Source organism: Anser cygnoides, chromosome 3 (assembly GCF_040182565.1).
Source record: "Anser cygnoides isolate HZ-2024a breed goose chromosome 3, Taihu_goose_T2T_genome, whole genome shotgun sequence".
NCBI lineage: Eukaryota > Metazoa > Chordata > Aves > Anseriformes > Anatidae > Anser > Anser cygnoides.
In genome coordinates, this window is record NC_089875.1 from 14,463,213 (window position 1) to 14,483,853 (window position 20,641).

General features: G+C 49.3%; 1 protein-coding gene across 1 annotated transcript; it reads right to left on the reverse strand.

Annotated features, from left to right (window-relative positions):
- Nucleotides 1-740: 740 nt before the first annotated feature.
- Nucleotides 741-17,755, reverse strand: TTL (tubulin tyrosine ligase). Its single transcript, XM_048079025.2, has 7 exons — nucleotides 17,310-17,755; nucleotides 13,452-13,530; nucleotides 11,475-11,707; nucleotides 8,306-8,441; nucleotides 7,939-8,208; nucleotides 6,828-6,971; nucleotides 741-5,180 (listed from the first exon to the last, which is right to left on the reverse strand). Exons 1-7 carry the CDS (start codon nucleotides 17,464-17,466, stop codon nucleotides 5,063-5,065), a joined length of 1,137 nt encoding a protein of 378 aa, XP_047934982.1. The 5' UTR covers nucleotides 17,467-17,755; the 3' UTR covers nucleotides 741-5,062.
- Between the last annotated feature and the right edge of the window lie 2,886 nt (nucleotides 17,756-20,641).

Consider the following 20,641-nt stretch of genomic DNA (forward strand, 5'->3'; position numbering starts at 1 on the left):
CACCCCCCGCGTGTGGGTGCTGGAGGAGTTGTGAGGTGCTTATCTGTGAGGTGCAGGCGTGCGGGCGGCACACCCTGCCCACGCCACGGGTGCCATCAGGCCACCATGACACACACACGTGCCCCACACGCCGCTGCCTCAGCGCTGTTTGGCCCCCCTGCGTTGCTTCCCGTTTGGGGGAGTTGGTGCAGTGCGAGGTGCCCCACTTGGAAATGGGTGGTCTTTAACGCCCCTTCCAACCCAAACTACCTGAGACCTCATCAATGTGTATAAATATCTGAGGGGAGGGCGGCGAGAGGATGGAGTCGGCCTCTTTTCAGTTGTGTCCAGTGACAGGACGAGAGGCAATGGGCACAAACTGAAGTACAGGATGTTCTGGCTCAATATGAGGGGGCACTTCTTTACTGTGAGGGTGACAGAGCACTGGAACAGGTTGCCCAGAGAGGCTGTGGAGTCTCCTTCTCTGGAGATATTCAAAACCTGCCTAGATGCCATCCTGCGCAATGTGCTCTAGGTGATCTTGCTCAGCAGAGGGGTTGGACTAGGTGATCTTCAGAGGTCCCTTCCAACCTCAACCATTCTGTGACTCTGTGTGATAATTTTAGGTAGGCCTGTGTGGAGCCAGTTGGACTTCACAATCCTTGTAGGCCCCTTCCAAATCAGGATATTATATGATTCTATGATTCCCCGTGCCCACCCATGATGGAGGGCAGGCCACCCCAAGGAAAGACGCCAGCCCATGAGATCAGCTCATTTAATGGTGGCCGAGGACAGACGTGGACGCAGCTGCTGGAGAAGCGTGGGACAGGGAGCCCCGCCGGCCCCACACGCGCATGCTGACGTGGGAGCGGCCAGCACCGCCGCCGCTCTCCGTGGCCTGTGGGAGCTGACATGGGTAATGAGACATGGTTACTAACCCACGGACGGCACAGCGGGGCTCCCCAGGGGGACAGCTGCACGTGGAGAACATGAAATGCTGGGACCAGGGACATGCAAGCAGTCCTGAAGGGCGTCGATCACAACGGGGTGCAGAAGCCGGGTGAAATGGCTGCTGATTCCTTCTTATGCTTCTCCAGAGTTTTTTTTGTGGGTTGCAGCTGGCCGCTGGATTTCATGGGAGCACAACAGCAGTTGCATGGTAGTCACAACTAACCTGGCATGAGACAAGTGATTGGGGAATTAACTGAAACCCAGGGCCCAGCTGGACCAGACCCTGCTGGAAACCCACCAGAGCACCTGGGTCTGAAATCCTTCGTGGCCCACAGGAAGGGACAGAGCTAAGACTAGAGACATTCTGCAGTATGGCAGGTATCTTCTTGAAACCCAGCACCATCCTTTATAAAAGCTTAGGAAAGAGGGCAAGACCTTTTCTATTGACCTTTTAGCTGGAATAAGGTAGAAAACTTTTTTTTTTGCATTTTTCTAAAAAAAGAAAGTCTCACGAGGGTTTGTGAGCATCACTTGCAAGATGCACCCACGGCTGCAACACTCAGGCCTCAGCCATACACACATCTAATATATGCTTGGCTAATATATTGGACAAGACCTTAGGCACTATGCTGTCTGTCCTCTGTCATTCACCTCTGTGCTCTACCTCGAGGAATGCTTTGAGGGCAGGTGGTAGTCACAAACAGTACCTGCTGTTTTCCTCCTGAGGCTGTAGCTTACTTTTAAGAATTCAGCAAACCTACCGATGATTAGTGTCCCTGAATCGCTATCTCCCCGAAACCCAGTTGATAGGGCAGTTTATAAACAGCTGCATCACCTGTGGTCACGGCTCTACCATCAAGTCGAAGCCCTGCTTTTAGCTGAGCAGCACTAATACCCAGTTGGTGACGTACCACAACGCAACCCGAGATGCAACGGGGGGGAAGAAAAGGCCTTGGAGTTTGGCAGAGGTTCCTGAGTCAGTACTTCTGGCTTTATCAGCTGCTCCAGTGAAGGCCGCTGCTTTCTCCTGCATCCAGGCTGCTTTCCTGGCCTCTTGCCACTACTTCAGCACGGAGCTGTACACTAAGAAAGGGAACGATCTGATTTTTGAATTTCCCTTTTGAGTGGAAAAGAAAGATGGGTCTGGTGCCCCAGGGCTGGTGCGTTTTTCATTTCTTTATGATGGGGAATTTTTTTTCTCACTTCATGCACTTAGCAGCTGTGCTCTGGGCTGCTCTAGAGCTTGAGAGAGTGCAGTGTGTCCTGTCACCTCATGTACATCCTGGACCAGGGTGATTGCTATTTGATCTTGCCTTTGCTGGGGGGTGGGGGGAAGTATTTTTAAGCTCATGTTAGGTTAAGCTAATTTAAAGATACCCTGGAAATGCCAATGGAGACGTGCTGAACTGTCAGCTTTGCAAGCTGAGTTAAACAGCCATCAGGGCCTACTTTTTTACTTTGGAGTGCTACCACTATGCTTTGCCTGGTCTGCATGGAAGTTTTGACACCTATGTGCCATCATAAGGTTACTAAAACCCAACCAGTCCTCCTCCTATACCCCTCTCTCTAGCAGCTTATGATTCACTACTTCCCCACTGCCTCCTGACTCATGAACTGAAGAGTTCACAGCACCTCTTCGGAATACACCCAAGGTCCAAAGTCAGAGACCAGACCTGGCATTTGGGATCTCTCTAGAAACAAACCCACCCACTAGCACTCACAGTCCAGGCCTCTTCTGCACGCAGCAGAAGAAAAAAAAAAGTCCTGTTTTCACATATTAAAATGTTCCTGCTCCTTGTCACTTCTGAGTGTACCAGTGCACCTTGTGCCTGTCACATGCTGTGCAGATGCTGATCCACGCAGCACTTCAGCGTGTTTACAGCTCCAGAGGTGTTTGTGTGGCTTTTTGGGATGCTTCCCCTCTGCAATGCTTCTGCTGGGTTTTGCTAAGCACGCTGTTCCCTCTTGGATTCAAGCATCCTTGTGTGAAGTAGTGCCACGTGTGGATTCACAGCATGTTGCAAAGAATATCCGTCCCATTACACCATGTTCAAAATATCTTCTTCTAGGGAGGCCTGGACACTTCAATTCTGTCTCCAGAAAAGTGGCAGGATCGTCTCCTTACAGAGCTCTAGGCTGGCAGGAAGACCTTTCAAATCTCGGTCATGAGCAGAGATGAGTCCATCACGACTCCAGGATCTTTTGAGGGAGAAATCCCACTGCTTGACTCACGTCCCATTTACGCACAGGCAGCAAGAAACTTGTAACCTCCATGATCTCTTCTTGTTTGTTTATTTTGGGTAACAGGAACCAGTTTATTTCTGTGCCAACCATCTCTCCCTGCCAGAGGCAGCAGAACAGAGCTCTGACCTCAGCTGCACAGTCTGCTCTCCTGCTGCAATCAATTCAAATCCCCAGAGCTGCAGTTTTCCATGACGGTTTCCTATGCAGTATGTGAGGATCTCAATCAGGCAATCTATCTCCCTTCCTCCTTGCCAGGAACTGGTTCTGTGCTGCTCATGCAGGCACAATCTGCCCTGAACCATATTTTGAACCACGTAACCTCAGAGCTAAGGTACATCCACACATCGTGTGCAACATGGAAAGAATCCCCAAACCCAGTACCACCATTGTACAAATGAGCTTTAACATGCACTCTGTCAGCACTCAGTTCTTTGCAGACACCACAGTAGCCTCTTGAACAGAGATCTAACGGTTGAACTTTGCTTCTCTGTATAGAAATCTGGGACACGGCACAGGCCAGACACCACTCACAAAGCCAGCTGCTGCTAGAAATGCTGCTGTGCTCTGCAGAGCTTTACTTTAGGAGGGGTGTGCTGGCTTACGCTGAAAATTCAGATGAACTTCACAAGATGGGTAGCATGCCAGGGATTTAGGTTATACTCAAAGTAGATGTTAGCTCTGAAATTCAGGGACCTCAAGGAATTTAACTTCCCCACAAAAATATCAGCCTGCCCCAGCTGTGTGGCAAACCTATACACAAGGAATCTCTCTCCTGGTCTAGAACATCTCACCCAACTTCCTCCTTGCTGCGACTGAGCTGTGGACTGTGTTCAGGGTAGAAAATTACAATATTTGTAAAATGGAGGAGAATCAAATTGGCTGGATCAAACAGGATAAAAATCATTTGGGTTGAAAGGTTTCAGATTCAAGCCTCAAAGGCAGTAAGGTGAAAGCTGAGAGAAGAGCCTAAATTCACTGCATTGTCTCAGAAGAAGCTGAGTAGATTGGGTTTCAGCTATTCAAAACACTCCTAGCACAGAAATGGTGCTAGAAATCCTATAGCCTGCAGGTGAGTCCCAAGGGGAGTCTCTCTACCTGTTTCAAACAGAATCCAACTGCATCAGACTTGGATTGAAACTGATTCAAATCTCATTAGGAAAAGGGATAACTATAAACAAACAAACTGCCTTCCCTGCTTGGGTTAATTCACCGCCTGCAGTTCAGCACCCTTTCTGACAGCGTCCTTGCCAGTCGTTGCCTGGGTGTTCAGCCAGCCAGCTTTGAAATGACCTCAGGAAACTGAATTCTCAGTGTTCCTGGTTTTATGCATCCTGTGACGCAAGAGATCTTGTTCCTTTCTATGGAAAAGAGCAGGAACAAGGGAAAGGAGTCACCTATTTGGAGCTGAGCTAAGGCACTAATTATGCAGTGGGTGAGGAAAGAAGAAACACAGCGGGAGGAGGAAAACTTTCCAACTACGATGTCCCAGAAGACCATCGTACTCTTCACTCAATCGCCTTAAAAAAACCCCACAATGTTATCTCTATAGAAAAGGAGGAGCTAATACAGTATTATAGTATCCCTGTTGGGGTTTCATCTTAAGGTTACTTTGCTGTTCTCCCAGAGAGATTTGTTTCAGATATCAAAGTCACAAGAGCTGTTTCTAAAGTGGATTTTGGTGAATGCAGGCAGAGTTGTCTCAGCAGCTCTGGCTCATCGCTGCTCTGTGTGGGTGCCTGTTTTGTTGTTTTTCCCCATGATTTTCCAGAACAAAAAAAGAAGTCTGTCCCTATCACTTTTTGGCATGATACTGAGATAAGCCATCGAACAGTGCTGACCCAGTGGGTGCAGTCTCTCCCTATGCACAGCAGACGCATTCCTGTGGTCATCACAGCTTGATAAAGATTGATGGTGGCTGGCTCATCTTCTGCCCAGTGTCAGCGAGCGGGAAAACGCTAGAGATGGCTACATCCACAATTCCTTGGCAGAGTTCTGCATACAGCTTCCTAAGAGACAAGAGAGACAGAGTAAGACGCCCGAGCAGGCCAAACCAGTGGGCCCCCAACCTCCTCATACATAGGCATGTGTTTTCCCAGTGGGAGCTACAAGATCCTGCTGCTGTTACAGGTAGCTCCAGGGAGGCAAATCAGGTGAGGCTGGCATGTCCTGGTATCCTCCCCTCCTACCCCAGCAACCATCTTCTTTCTCAACGATGCTCCCATTCCCAACATTGCTCTTTGCTGCATGGGACCATAAGACCCATTTCTCTCAGTTTACTGTCAGATCAAGTTCCTCAGCAGCGTCTCCACATCCTCAGGACCCAGACTTGAGTCACCGCAAGATGCATGGGGGCAGACAACAGCTAAGCACCCCCTGTACCAGTCTCCCAGCTCTGGGAGTCGTGATTATCACAACAGACCCTGTACAAGTGGGGATGCACCCCAGAGGGATTTCTTTGATGTATGCATGGTTTGATGAAATGTTGCAATGGGGTGCAAGCGTGTATATTAACTTGTGAGCTAGGCACAGAGATTTCACAGGACTCCCCCAGAAGGGCTGGAAGGGTTTCATCATGGCAAGGTTCACAAAAAGCAGGATTAGGCAGAAGAGAGACAAGGTGTTTCAGAAATGAGTTAACAACAGCTTTGTTTTCTGCTGAAGGAAATACACGTGTAACCTCATTGAATGTGCTGGCATATGGGACACTTCTAGTACCAAAGCTGTCTTTGCTAGAATTAATAATGCCACCCTTGCAGCTGGGGCTACTTAACAGTAAGATGCTTTTTCAGCTCCTGAGTATGTTACTGCTTTCAGCAGACAATTTTTGACTTTTAAATCTGAATTGTGTGATATGGGTGCTATAAATTAGAATAGCCCTGAAAAGGGTGATGACTGGGCTGCCTGGTAGGTTGGCCCTGTATTTCTTCTCTAGTATTAGTGATGACCTAATCTAATCTACATTTAATGCAGATTAGTTGACATACTATAACATACATAATAATATAGATATTATTATAATATATAACACATTGATATGTACGTGTAAAAATAATATGATAGCTACAGTAATGCAGATAATGTAGAACAGCCTTTTCTGTTCTGCTGTGTTTGTATATAATAAAGATGCCTATTTAGCAAAGATTTCTAGTCTTCCAGTCGTCTCAATCGCATAACACAGCGCCTCCCACTGTGCCTATGCAGAGATGTTCATGGCCAGGGTTGCCTGGCTGTCCCAGCTTCCCCTTGGCTGGCAGGAGCTTTGATCCAATTTCTGTGGCATCTACACTGCGCGCTGGGGTCCTACTGCCTGCAAATTCAGTCACCCACTTCCAGCTGCTGCCTTTAATGCTACTCATTTATTCTGTGTTCAGGTGAAGACCATCCACCACTGGCTCCACAAGAGAGGCTGAGAAATCACCTGAGCCCCAAGGCATTAATTCCGCAACGTACCCCACAGTGTCAATAAAAACATCCCAAGTTACATTCAAATCCAGTTGTCCAGAAATCGAGTATCTGGTATGGATTTGCATGGGAAAGCCCCCTTCCATTCACTTTCTTCCACCTTTTTCACTTGGAGTTGGGATACATCCAAGTTTTGTGTGAGCCATGTGAACGGTGGCACCACAAATGTGTTACAGAAACTGACTACTCACTGGGCACAAGCTGGAGCCCCGTTGACTTCTATGAGCCAGACTTTCAGCTCCTCATCCACCATGAAGTCAAAGCCAAAGAGCTGGAAGCTCTGGTAGTGAAGATGCTTTGTGCTGATTGCAGGCTCTATACACATAAGGCAGCTTCTGCGATGGGAAAAACAGAAACATGAGATTAAAAGCCCTGCGGGCACACTGGTTGCACTGCAGCTTCTGAAGGCACGTGCATGGTGCAGGTAAGCGGAGGGCTCCCCCATTGCCTTGGGACCGCTTCGGGCATCAAGTGGATGGGGCAACGCTTTCTGACTCTGACAAGCAAACAAGCAGGCAGTGCCCCCCTGCAGCCCCATCAGGCCTGCCTTGTGCCTGGTATCTGGGTGTCATTTTACCAGCCCCTAAATTACAAGTTATATCCAACAAACGTCATGGCAACCAGGTCCCTGCAAACATCAAAACATACGTGGACAGTCCAAAATTCCTAAGACAGCGCTGAGTTAACACCCAAAGAGCAGGAGAGCAGCATCCGCCCTCACCACTAGATTAGGCAAGTGGAAAAAGAGAATCTGCAGTTAGAGCTTGAAGTAGAAGGCAGAGCCACAAAGAGCTGCACCCAGGGCCCCCAGGGAACTGCCACTCAGAGCTCATTTGCCACTGAGACCCTCAAAGATCGTGTCATGTCATTTTGGTGTAACAGCAATGGGGGATTTGCAAAGAAAACTCTGCCATGGAGGATCACTTCTTCAAGACCTGGTTTCTCTGCAGTGCCACGATCTCTCCAGGCAATTTCCTCAGTGCCCAGGAAGTAGCTGATAGTGCTAGCTGGCTCTGCTTGGGCTAAAGCTCACTCCATTCTCCTCTAAAAACAGCCAGCAAAATGCACACACACTGACACCTACCCTTCAGAGAACCGCATCTATAGAGTCCCTTATCTGCTTTTTCACTAAGCAATGACATTGGGGTGTTTCTGGATTTATCTTTAATTTACCACTGGGTCACAACCCCCGATTCACGCAAATCAACCCCTTCTCTTGTCCATCTGTCTGCTCAGTTGTGTTCATACAGATTCCCTGTCACTGAAGGGTTGGGTACCCCTGTACAACTGGCAGCTGGTTACCTTATTATGTGTTTGATTTGCAGTAAGATGCTATTCTCAAGCGTTGTGTTTAGGGCATCCATCAGATACTGGTTGAACTCCTCAAAGAACATTTCATTCCCTTCCTCATACCGCCCGTAGTTTTTGGAATATTCCTTCTGAATGCAGTGATTGGTCAAGTGGCAGGTTTTGTCCTGGAAATTAGCACTGTTATATGGTTCGGAAGAGGTCCGCAGGACACCCTCTCTGTAGAGGTAGATATTATATTGATGATCCACGAGAACCCAGCTCCTAGGGGGCAAGAGAACAAACTCAAGTCTCAGTGGCTTAAAAAGAAACTACGCAGAAATGCAAACCGGTATTACAAAAGCCAGGCAGAAAAGGTTACCTGATGTCAAACTTGCGATGCCCTGGCTCCAAAAGAAGAGGCTTCTCCAGGTATTTCTGGATCACGTGCACTTGTCCCTGCTCATCGATAAAGTCCAAGAGCTCTCCAGCCTCTGAAGAAATCATGATCCCTTCCCCTGACACAGAAAGATAAAGAAAAAATCAGGTGGAGGATCTTTGCTAGAGCTCTTTCCGGGCCCAAGTGGGCCGTGGATCATTCCCATGGAAAACCAAGCATCACATGAGAACCCATGGCCCCAGGGCTGCCTGGTGCCTGAGCTATGTCATGTTAGCTCAGTGTCATGCAATAAATTGGCAGAGGTATCTCCCCTTTTCCATGCCATAGGACATTTGGTTCCCCTCCAGCTGGAGCTAACGCAAATGGAAACCAAGGGTACTGAGATGGCACGGTCTGCCTGGGGCCTGTCTGCAGGGGATGGCTATTTAGGTGTGAGTAGATGCAGAGCAATCAGGGACCTTGGCAAGAAGTGAGGCAGCTGCTTTGTTTGGAGGATTAGATTTTCTTTTCTGGCAGGTTTTTTTTCCAGCTGGGCTTGGCAGGGAGGGGCATTTAGCACTTTTTAAATTTTCTTTTGCTTTTCCCTGTTTTTCAGCAGTTTGAAGAGAAGGGGCTTTGGCAGTTTGTGAGATTTTTCTTTATTTTGTTTCTTTGGGGAGAGAGGTTTGTTTTCATTCTATACTAAGACTTTCTTCCCCCGCCTGGCTTTTCTGTCTGCCAGAAGCAGACATGCAAACAGTGTTCCCCTGCTCCCTGAGTCCATTTAAGTTACTATTGAAATCACTGCTGAATTAGGAAAAGAACTGTTTCAAAATGCTCATCCATGTAGTCAGTGTTTTCCCCTTCTTTGGAAACTCTTCATTAAAGAATTCAGATGTGTCTTTTAAATACTGCCACATTTTGGCTGAAGCTGTCGCTGTTCATTTCTTGCAAGAGTCCAGACATGAAATCACTGTTGCAGAACAACGAAGAGAGAACAGATCCCTTCTGGGATTTGATAAAGGGATGGCACAGTGCCACTGAAGGATAAACCAGCTCAGGTAAAATTATCTAACATTTCTCTGGCACTATGGCCTGTTGTTAAGCATTTAATTAACCTTTTAGACTAAAGCTGATAATTTACTCTTAATTTTGTGCTGATTTTTTTTAGGAAATACTGAGTGAAAAGAAACAAACTCTCTTCAGTGGGGCACCAGTAGGACAACACTGGTTTAGAGCACACCTGTGAATCACCAGCTTCCCAGCCCCACCAATGCCCTACCCTTCTTAGTGTCCTCAAACCAAATGGAAGTGCTTTCATCAAATATTTTTCTCCCCCATTTTATCGGGGGGGGTGGGGGGAAGAGTGAAACAAGATTTTTAGTCCCCTGGTCACAGCAGAGCCAGTCAGACACTTGTGTTGGTGTACCTGTGGTGTATCACAGTGCTGTACATCACACGGGAAAGGAAGGAAACAACATCTCTTTAAGCCAGTAAAGCTGCTGCAGTGGGAAAGTCAGCAGGCATCAGTTCTGTGCTGGACAGCCGGTGAACTGAGCGGGTGGTTAGCTCAACTGTGCACCTAGTCAGCAACCAGCAAAGCAGCTTATGTGGGGCCACTGTCTCTGTTCTCAAAGACGACACCAAAATCTCTGGCAACAGATGAACGTTTCTTAACTTTTACGTCAGGACATCCTAAACCTGTAGTTTTCCTTCTAATGATGGACAACCAAGCTTCTCCTAGAACTCTCTTGAATCAGGGGCTGTCTCTGAACTGAAGCTGCCTCGGCAATTAATGCCGACAAGCTTTCTGCTTCATCAGAAGTAATCCCCAGACATTTGAACTTCTCTCTAGAAGATTAGCATGAGGCTCTCTTTTCACTTTAATTCCCATCTTGAGTTCTGCAGCACAGTGATGAATACAAAAAGTTACTTTGCTTTAATGCAGAAAAGAAGACAGGATCCCACTTGAATAAAGTATGCGGAGAGTTTAAACCTCCCCATGCTGCAGTGAATAACTGCCATGGCCTTTTCAGTTTTCCAGACTGATTCTTTGCCAGACAGTTACACTGCACAGACACATTTCCCATCAGTGGCATGACGAAAGTACTCATCTCCCTTCCTCCCTGGTGAAAATACATGTACTCTTCTGATGCTTCTCAGTAATGGAGCCATGAAAGCAGAGCAGCGAGGAAAGCCTGCACGAATGAGTTATATCACCCAGCCTCCCTGCAGCCACCTCTGGCTTTCACGTTTCCTGATGATTTTTGTAAAACTGCTTCAAAAGTGACTCTGCAAATATGAGTAGTATTTCAGGGCCTGTTCTGTTTGAAAAGACCAGGTCTTTCCATGGGCAGGGCTCTGCTACTTGGGGTCTGCGCACACAGCAAGGCGCGTTTTCATAATGAAATTCTGATAGCATGCCAGTGATACTGCTGTAACTGGCAGATAGGATAATTACCAAAGCATTACATCCATAGCTGTGTCCAGCTCTATCTTCCTAATAGCTCATTATTTCTGTACAGCAAGCTGTGCAACGACCCTGGAAAAAGGAAGGGCATGTTATCACCTAGGTATCTATTGCCTTATTCAAATGAAAGAGAAATACAGGTACTGCATTGCTCTGCTTGGGGCTGCCCAGGCTTGGATGTAGTTTGGATACACTGCGCTCACAGCTCTCAGTGTGACCATGGGAGGGACATTGGCACCAGGTATTTAGGTTTGGGTGGAAGACAAACAATGGTCTGAAATCAGCTGAAATCAGGCTTGGCTGCAGCATGGAAATGCTTGCCACTGTCCTGGAGGACTGCTCTCCTCTCCACTGCCCTCCTCCCCACATCCTGTTATGCTCCCCATCTCTTGCAGTCCACATTCCCCTGGCCTGCTGGTCCCTGCTGCCTTCCCCCAGCACCAAACATTCTTGTATTTTGAGGTGCATGACTAGAAAAAAGGGGAGTTATTTCACTGCCATCCATGTCCTAATTCCTGTCAGGAGCCTGATGCCACCAAAAAAGGAGAGCCCTATGGTGGCATGACTGGCATGGATTAGGTAGGCGAAGCCATTCACAGATGGGCTAAATTTTAGCTGGGCTCAGCCAAGCCCCAGGACTCTATTGATCAAGTAAGGGGTAAGGAATAATGAGAAGGTGGCTCATTTTGCTGAAAACCGAACCTTTGGCACCAGCTGAGGACTTGGCGATCCACACGTTGCCTTCTTTGCCTTCCCGCCGCCTATTGTAAGCTGCCAAAAAGACTTCTCTCTCATCTGTCCTTGTGTTGTTTATGAGATGGCGAATTCCATTCTGTGCTGGGGCCACGGGGGTCTTCAGGTTTGTTGGGTAAATCACATAGGACTCGGGGAACCACGTGCAGGACTCTGATAGCTCAGGGCTTGTCTTGATTAGCCTGGGTGAAGAGATAGAGGCTGTTAATCTCCACATTGTTAATCTCCAGAGTGACCCGCGAGGACATAATTTCCTGAGTACAAGTCATAATTAACTGGGCTCTGGTGATGAATAGCATCTTACAGACAGCCTGTACTAAATAATTATATTCTCTTTAGACCATCGAAATTAGGGTCTTTTTTAAAGAGATCATGGCAATCCCAAGCTGCAACAATGCACTTCTCTTTGAACCAGACCTGCAAGCTTTTGTTAAATATTTTGTGCTTTAGATATCACGAAGCAATCAGTAGAGAAGTTTCCATGTAATTAGAGCTTGTAGTGAGTTCCCTACACCATCTCTGCACGAGGCCACTGAGGAGGCGTGATTGCTACTGTGAAACAGGGCAGGAAGGAAGCTGTGATAACAGCAGGCAAAGGGGAAGCCAGAGCAGTAATGCTCTCGGGCTGCAGCTCAGCTCGTGACCCCATTCCCCCTGAGATCAGATCAGGCGTCCCAGATGGGGATGGAGACCATTGGGAACAGGCTGAAGGCAAGAACACAGCTACACTTTTCCTGTTCTGAGGTGCCTGGGATCCCCTTTGCATTATTCAGTCTCTGTTCCCTCTGGCAGATACTCCCTCCTACCACCAGTTACGCCTAGAGATGCCAGCAAACTCCTGTCAGTGGAGCTGAGGCCTGTTTTCTTTCAGAGTCCAGGGAGGTGCCTGCCTCTTTGAATGCTCATTCTGCGTTTTGCTGAAAGCCAAAAGCAGAGCTAACCATGTGCTGACTTTCTGTGTGCATCCTCTGTTGAAATGGCAGTCTGTCAGTGACACCCTGGGATTCCCCTGTCAGAGGAACGTCACTTCTGGTCCCTTGGTTTCATAAGTGGCTTGATACACGGTTGACCCCAGAGTACAACAAGTCAGCCAAGCTTCAGGAGAGAAAAACAACTGCAAGCACTTTCAAGACTGTCTCCAGACCATGGGCTGCAGAGAAATCCAGCTGGGGAGCACGCTGAATGCTTGTTTAAAATGTCCTGACAAACAGCATCACTACTGTAGAGAAAGCATTTGGGACCAGGTTCTTTGCAGGAGAAGGATTGGCCTCAGATCAGCACACAGACTGCATCAGCAAGAGGCAGGACAGACACTAACTTGTAATCAGACGCTTGGAGGAGGCCAAGAGCTCTGACATGAAGATGCCCTGACGACTGCAGAGTTTGCGCAGGGAGCGGGGTTATCTACAATGAAACCTCACCCCCATTTCCCCAGGAGACCATGGCACAGCTGGTCATGCAGAAATAACTCCCAGAGCCTGGTCTTCCTTGAGATGTCTCCAGACATTTGCTTGACCAACAAATCTGATTAGCTAAACACATGTTAGTGCCTCATCGCTGTATGAATCAGAGGACGAGAGGAGTAGGTTTTAATTAAGTAGCTACAAGGAGAAAGAGCAGATACGGTTTGTTGTTTTTTTTCTTTGATTTGGCTCTAATCTGTAGCTCCTGTCTGTCTGATTCAATACACTGTATGGTTTCAAGAAGATGTAATTCAATGGAAATGTCATTTCCCCTGAAGTTACAAAGAGGTCATTGTGCACCCAGATATCTGCCTAGACCAGCACAGAAGTCTGAAGACACCACGTGCGAGGACGCCCCAATGCAGCTGTTCTGTGAAATACCCTTAGAACAGGTTCAGCAGTTGCCAACAGTTAGAAGAAAATTTTCTACCAACGCTGTGAAACATTTCAGTGAATTCCTTACTTCACCAGGGATGCTTTGCGGCACAGCTTGTCTGCTCCCCTGTAGTAATTCACCAGCTGCACAAGTCCGGGTTCATGGCCTACAACAGAAAATAGAAAAGTCAGGCAAACTTCTCAATTAGTGGAGGAAAAACATCTGCTTAGTGCAAAGGATCTGTGCAGTAGAGAAGAAAAAGAAGCTGTTTCCTTGCCCTCCATCAAAGAAACAGACTCTCAGCTGGTACCAGCTCCAGCATTTTCCTCCTATCAGGGAAGAAAAAACATGCTTTTATTCAAGTCTGTTTTGAACATGCTGCTTCCATTTTCCAAAAGAAAGTAACCATTTCCTAATTCACACCGGGAACGGGCAGAGCCATCCAAAAATGTTCTCCATTTGCTGGTGGCACTTTTTAAGAGCCAGGCTTTCAGTTACTCTTAAGAGCAGTAGGAAGATGCAGGGAAGTACACCATGACACAAAGATCACAGCTTAGGAAAAAACCTTTTTTTTTTTTTTTTGTCATTTACAGCAGGATTCCCTTTAGGCTCAGATAAAGGGCTGGGAAATGTTAAAAGACGATCTAAAGCCTTGCTTCCCTCTGGCAGCATGCAGGAATGCCCCTGGGACAGCTGCAGTGGGAAGGGACCCCTGGAGGCCTCACGCCCCAACCTCCTGCCCAGTCGAAGTCCAAACAGCTCTGAGGTTGAAGATCCCACTGCAAATGTCCCTCCCATGGTCACTCCGAGAGACTGACGGCCCAAGGGGTAATGCAGATCTGGGCAGCAGCGCACAGCCTTCCCCAGAACACGGATGTGCAACAGGTGAACGATGCCAGAGGCAATACCTGGCGCCCTGGTGACAACTGACATCCATAGGGAAAATATGACAGAAAACCACTCTGGTCTGAAGCGAGACCTAGGACCAGAGGGACCCCCAAGCATGACAAGTTACTTGCATCTTTGCCTTCTCTTTTCAAACAAATGCTTGTGGGAGTTATTTAGACCCTGAAACAGCATTCAGAGTTTTAGTTACCCTCTGCGGTAATTGCCTGGAAAAAACGGCCCAGAGCAAACATTAACCTAAAGACCAGGCAGCTGCGAGATCACAGACAGTGAATATCTATTTCAACCCCAAAACCATGGCCCCGACCTGGCTCATTATTTTAATCACAGATCTTTAAGTACGAAAAACAGCTGAAAGATCTGTAAAGCCAGGTACAGTCAGCACTGCCACGCACTAATTTACAGAAAGCAATTAGTAAAAACTCTCAAATTTCTTCCTGTTTCCAGCTTACTGATTTTGCTTGCTTCCCAGGGCACCTGAGGTAGTGCCCCTGTTGGTTTGCTGAGCATCTCTGGAGCAGTGGCCTGTGACGTGCAGTGTGGTGGCCAGCAAGGAGGGAAAGGGAACAGGTTCTTGTGCACACCGAGGTCTGCTCAGTGAGTTTAACAGGGCTAAAAAGCTGTCAAGGCACTGAGTGAACCGGCGATCCTCCAGCGGCCAGCAGAGCCCAGCATCTTCTGCTCTGTCAGGCCTCTGCAGCCTGCTCCTCCTTTGTCTCCCCTTAGCACAAGCTGTTTTTATGCAAGATACAGGCTTAGATGCGGACACTCACCGCGTAAGGGCACCATCAGCCCAAGGAGTAGGAAACCAGCGAGTGCAGCAGAAGTGCTTGTGGCCAGCCAGCAGCAGTGGCACTCCCACCACTCCCCCGTGACACACGATCTAAGCTTAGCCCTTTGGAAGACAGGGCCTTACAACTCCTTGAAGCAGTGTCTGTTTCAAGCAGAGCCTTTAGGAGAACCCAACCCAGCCAGCCTGCGTGCAACAGCTGCTCAGAGGGACAGCTTTAGGAAGAGATTCCAGAGAAGGTACAGATTTTTGGAAGATGTACCGAAATAACCATGTTTTTTTTTTTTGTCTTAATCTACCGATTTCAGGCAACCAGCTCCTGCTATAAGAGGATGGGTTAAAGAAGTCAGTGCCAAAGGTTGGCCCCTCTCTAAGAAAAACATTTTTAGGTATCCTGTCATAAGACATACCGAGGGACCTGCTGAAGCCCTTCCATCATCCCAGGGCTCTTCTCTAGGGTGGAAGAGGTTAGTAAGAGGTTGACCTGAGCTGGGCATGCTGTTCTGGTCACATGAAAGGCCCGCACCGGTTCTGTGACGAAGCCTGCTGCTCCCAGGCCCTGCATGCAAACCTCCACACTAGGGCCCAGCTTTGCTTGTGGTGGCTGGCTGCAGCACGTGTGAGCATCCTCACTGCTCAAGCCTCTCCCAGGGTTCCCCTGCCTCCTGCAAACACCCTGACGCTGGGAGGTGACCAGATGGCACTGCCATGTGGCGGGGACTTTCCAGTCACAAGCGCCTGTGGAGACAGGGGGAGTGGTGCTGGAGCTGCTGACTTACCGATCTGACAGAGCAGGGGTGACCAAGTGGTGCTGGGCTTGAACTGCATGAAAGGGGCTGCAAAAGCAGTCCTGCCCCCAGGCTGCTGGGACTGCAGAAGGGAGACACCCTGCGGTGTTGGGGTTAGCGGCGTCCTCACCACAAACCTGCTCCGACACGCTGGGGAGAGGAACCAGCACGGGGCCAGCCCAGCAGCTGGCACTCTGCACAGACACCCACCAGCCTCGCAGCTCGCCACCAGCCACAGGCAATGACGGTGCATCTCTGCTCCCCGCCGCACCCCACAACGCTGCCAGCGCCTGGCGTGGCTCTCCCTGCTCGTGGGCAGCCTCTCCTTCCCTGCTGCTGGGCTCTTCCCTGTCTGGTAGGGCCGGGGACAGGCAGCAGGGCTGGCAGGGGACAAACCCGCGTAGGGAAGCTCCCAGAGCTTGCTCACCCACGGCCATGCATGCTGGCAGAAGGGGACAAGCAGCAGTGGAGAAGAAGAGGGGGTGCCCTGGCCTTACATGCACACGGCCTCCACAATAACTCTCCCCCTGCCCCAAGCAGGGACCAGTCGTGCTGTCACCCTCGCCAAGACCCTGCAGAGGCACATCCTCGGATGATGGTTTCAGTGCACCTGGCTGTGACACGTTTCCGCAGGAGCTCAAACCCCAGAAACACTCCCCTAACGCGTGAGCTCAGCGCTGCAACCTCCCTGCCCTGTGCTAGGCACAGGGATGTCACTGGCACCGCTGTGTCCCCCATGATCCTGCACCAAGAGACAGAACCCCCAAGGAACAGCAAAAAAAAAAAAGCCTCAAGTGTTTTTTCTGCACGCAGGCTCAGAAGTAGGGGTGACGTGACCCCCCCAGACAGCCCTGGGGATGGCAGGGACCCTGAGACCACTGTCCTCTACAGGCGGGGAGCCAAACAAAGGGAGTGTCCCACTGCGGGGTGCGAGTCCCGGCTGCCAGCATCCCACTCCTCCGCCCCGCAGCCCCCAGGCTGGGCTGGGTATTTTGGGGGGCATCGCAGACGCTGTCCTCCAGGAGTTTGGGGAGGGCGATCCTTCGAGGCCTGGCGAGGGGCAGCAGCCCCCAGCAGGGACTGCCTGTTTTCAGGTTTTGGGACAGAGCCCGTTCCAGGGATGGAAGCGGCCGCAGGGAGACCCCCGGTGCTGCCCCTTTGTTCTTGGCGATGCGGGCTGGGGCGGCCACGGGGTCCCTGCGGCAAGGAGCCCGGCGGCAGACAGACGGCTGGGGGCCAGCTCTCACCGAGGGGCTGCTGCCACTGCCAAGGGGGCCAGGAGACACCAGGGGACAGCCGGGCGATGCCTCCCAGGCTATGGGGGACCCTATGGGGCACACCCTGCCCGCAGAGGTGCCAGGGGGCTGCCGAACCCCGGTGGCCGCACCCTGCCGGGGGGGGGGGGACACCCCGACAGCACCGCGCCCTGCTCATGCACGGCGGCGCCGAGCCAGCCCTTACCCAGCCTGCCGAAGGGGAGCCGGTTCCTCTCGCCCAGCATCAGGTTGAAGCGGGGGTTGTCCTTCCTGAGCCGCCTCCACTGCCCGCTGGCCAAGAGGAGCCGGGAGACCTCGGCGTAGACGCTGCTGTTCTCGTCCCGCACCACGAAGGTGTACATGGCGGCGGGGCGGGGAGCACCCCCGGACCCTTACCCTACCCTACCCCGGGGGCCCGCCGGCCTCCCCAGGCCCATGGGGCCCCGCCGCAGCCTAGGCAGGGCCCTGCTCGGCCACCGGCACCGGCACCGCCGCCTCCTCCCGTCCTGGCTCCGCATGGCCGGGGCCGCCCGCCCCTGCGCGCCGCCGGGCTGAGCTCATCGCGGGGAGGGACCGCGCCGGGCCCCGCGGCTGCGGGGCGGGGAGGCCCCGGCTCGGGTCTACCCCCGGCTCGGGGGGGGGACAGGGAGGGACAGGGGGGCACACGGGGGGGGTGCTGGCCCTGCCCCTGCACCGCCTTCCCCACGGCGACCCGGAAGCAGAGCGGGTTTTCCCGATTGTAGAAGATGGCGCCGTGGGGGGTGGTGGTGAGCCCCGGCCCTGTGTGCCAGCAGGGGGTGGGAGAAGGGGATGGGAGAAGGATGGGGGGATCGTAAAGGTCTGCCCGTGTGGCTCTGCCCTGAGCCCCGACGTTGCAAGGGCCCCTGTGGGGTACAGCTATGGGGGAGAGGGAAGGGGTCGTCCCCTCTGCTCAGCGCTCCTTGGCCCGCATCGGGATGCTGCGGGTAGTTCGAGGATGGTCTTGGTGAAATGGAGTGAAAAACAGATGGCAGATGAGGGTGGCAGGCGAGGAAAGGGCCAGGCTGCCCCTGGGGGTGATGCTGGCCCCAAGCTGAGAGACAGCGAGGCCTGGGAGCTGGTACACCGACACTTGTCCTTGGTCCACCACACTCATCAAATCCTGTTTTTCTTCTTGACATCTTTCGGTTTTCCTGTGCTTATCTTCTCAAGCATTGTTACCGAGTTAGGTTTTTCTGTTCATTGAAAATGCCTTTTTCCTTGTAACCATTGCTCCTGTCTTCCTCTTAAACGAGGCTGCAGCCAACCGCACCCATCTCGTTTCACAAATTCACAACCTGGAGAGTTTAGATCTCTTAACAAACCTGTCAGTAATGGCAACAGAGTTCTTGATTTGGTTAATGCCCTGGTTTCCTTGCAGACCCTGTATGAGAAATGCCGTCAGCACTGCATGCTTGTGTTGGTTGCTATAAAACACGACGCATTTCCAACAAATCAAGAGCATTTTCCTGAAGAGAACTGAAATGTGTGGTAGATTGGTGATGACCAGCATGCTTTTTCTTTTTTTGACAACATGAGATGATACGTGGCTCAAGGACAGGGAAATCTCATTTTAAAAATGGCTCCTTACCTACCTCATTTTCTTCTGCTAAATTGATCAAAAAATTCTTAATGAAATGTTTTCCACCTTATGGACGGTGACAACAATTAGTGTTTCCAAGTTGTTATGGTAAAAGACCAATTTTATTAATAATCTAAGGAAAATAGAAAACACCCAAATGTAGGCCAAATGGATGATAACAAGATTCGAATGAAGAAGAACTGTCCGATTATTTTTTATCATCTTTGACTGGATGCTGACGTGCAGGTTGTTTAAATGTGATGCTAATTGTTACTGACATGAATCTTGGGATACTGAATCTAGTCTTTTTGAAGCTAAAAGGTTTTTCCTGAATATAAAATGGGATCAGAACTTAATTTACCTCCCCTCCCCCCCCAAGAAAAAATAAAAGGGTTTTAAAGCAATATTATCTCAGCTGTGCCATTTAGAAGTAAACATTTTAATTTTGTGTGTGTGTGTGTGTATGTACACCTCTTGTATGTGAGGAATGGCCTGTGGGTATGCTCCTGCATGGGCAGAGTGAGAATGGGAACCATCAACCCCAGTCATTTGGGACCCCACTTGTCTTCCTTTTGACAAGGCTGTAGAGGTGGGGAATACATCAGGACGTTAAATCCCATCCTTCTCCCACTCTGGAGAAAAAATTAACCTTCTTTATTGAAAGTTTTTCTGAACTGACACTTTCCAGGTTGTGATAAAGTGAGTTTTGCAGCTTTTCTTTTCACGTGGTCCTGGATGGCTCAGAAGAAAGTGCTGCAACATTATTTTGCTAACGCTGATCTGGTAACACAGGAGAAACTTCCTTTCCAGCTTCGATGGCAGCTACCAGGATGGATAAAATGCATGATGGATATATGCAGTTCCAAAACTGATGACAGCACTACAGATATAACTTACTATACTCACAGGTATATAGAAAAGATATGAAAACCTACAACTGCAAAATGTGACCTAGTGAGAGATGTCAAGCTTGTCCAAAATAATAAATTACCACTAATAAACACATTCTTTTATCAAAGGTTGCATGCTCCTTCATTGCAAAAGCACCCTGGGGTGTCTCCTTCAGGTATTTGCTGTAGCTAGGGCAATACTCTGAAAAGGATCCCAAACAAGTGTTCTGCATAGGGCGCTTCTGAAATAATACTATGGTCTGTTATTAATCTCAGCGTGTTGCAACTTGCTGATATAAGAGCGATGATCTGCCTCCAGTGAACACAAGGTAGCACACAGGGAATTGGTCTTTTTTTTTTTTTTTCAGGGATTTTGAATGGCTATTTGACCCAATCTTTGAGACAGAAATAATACACAAAATTATATGTCTCAGTCTCAGGATGAGGAATCTGCTTTCCTTTTGTTTGCTTAAAGCAAAAATGCGGGCAAAATTTCGCCATGCAGCTCATTTCTACTAGGAGGCGCTCTTCGACCTAGAATTTGATGGGGCTCCTCATCTGTTTTCGGATGCGTTGTTGGTTTGTGTTATCCTAATAGACCTGTGCATGGTTTAGCTTAAAATTCATCAAAGCCCCGGGAATCATGGTGTGTCTGGGACTCAGATGCTGAGGTCATTCTCTCTTCCCAATTTAGAAAGCTGCTCTTTGTCAGGGTTCCAGATTTATAGTTGGTGCCTTGTCTCCGTTATTTGCAGAAGTAAGTACAAGATGCAAAGGCATTTCCTAAACTTAAGATCAATGTGTTAGATCAATAAGCAGAATGAAATCCATTACTGAATTACTCAATATTACATTCAAAAGTTCCTGTAATGATTTTTTTTTTCTTAAAGGATATCACATATAAACTAGATTTAAATAATCTGAAAAAAAAAATACATCTTCTTTGTGTATTTGGGACAAATGCTTGGAGATATCCCATTCTCAGTGGAATTACTGCATGTACTTTTTCCTAGCTTTGACCCTCAGTGTGGAAAATCTCCAGACCAC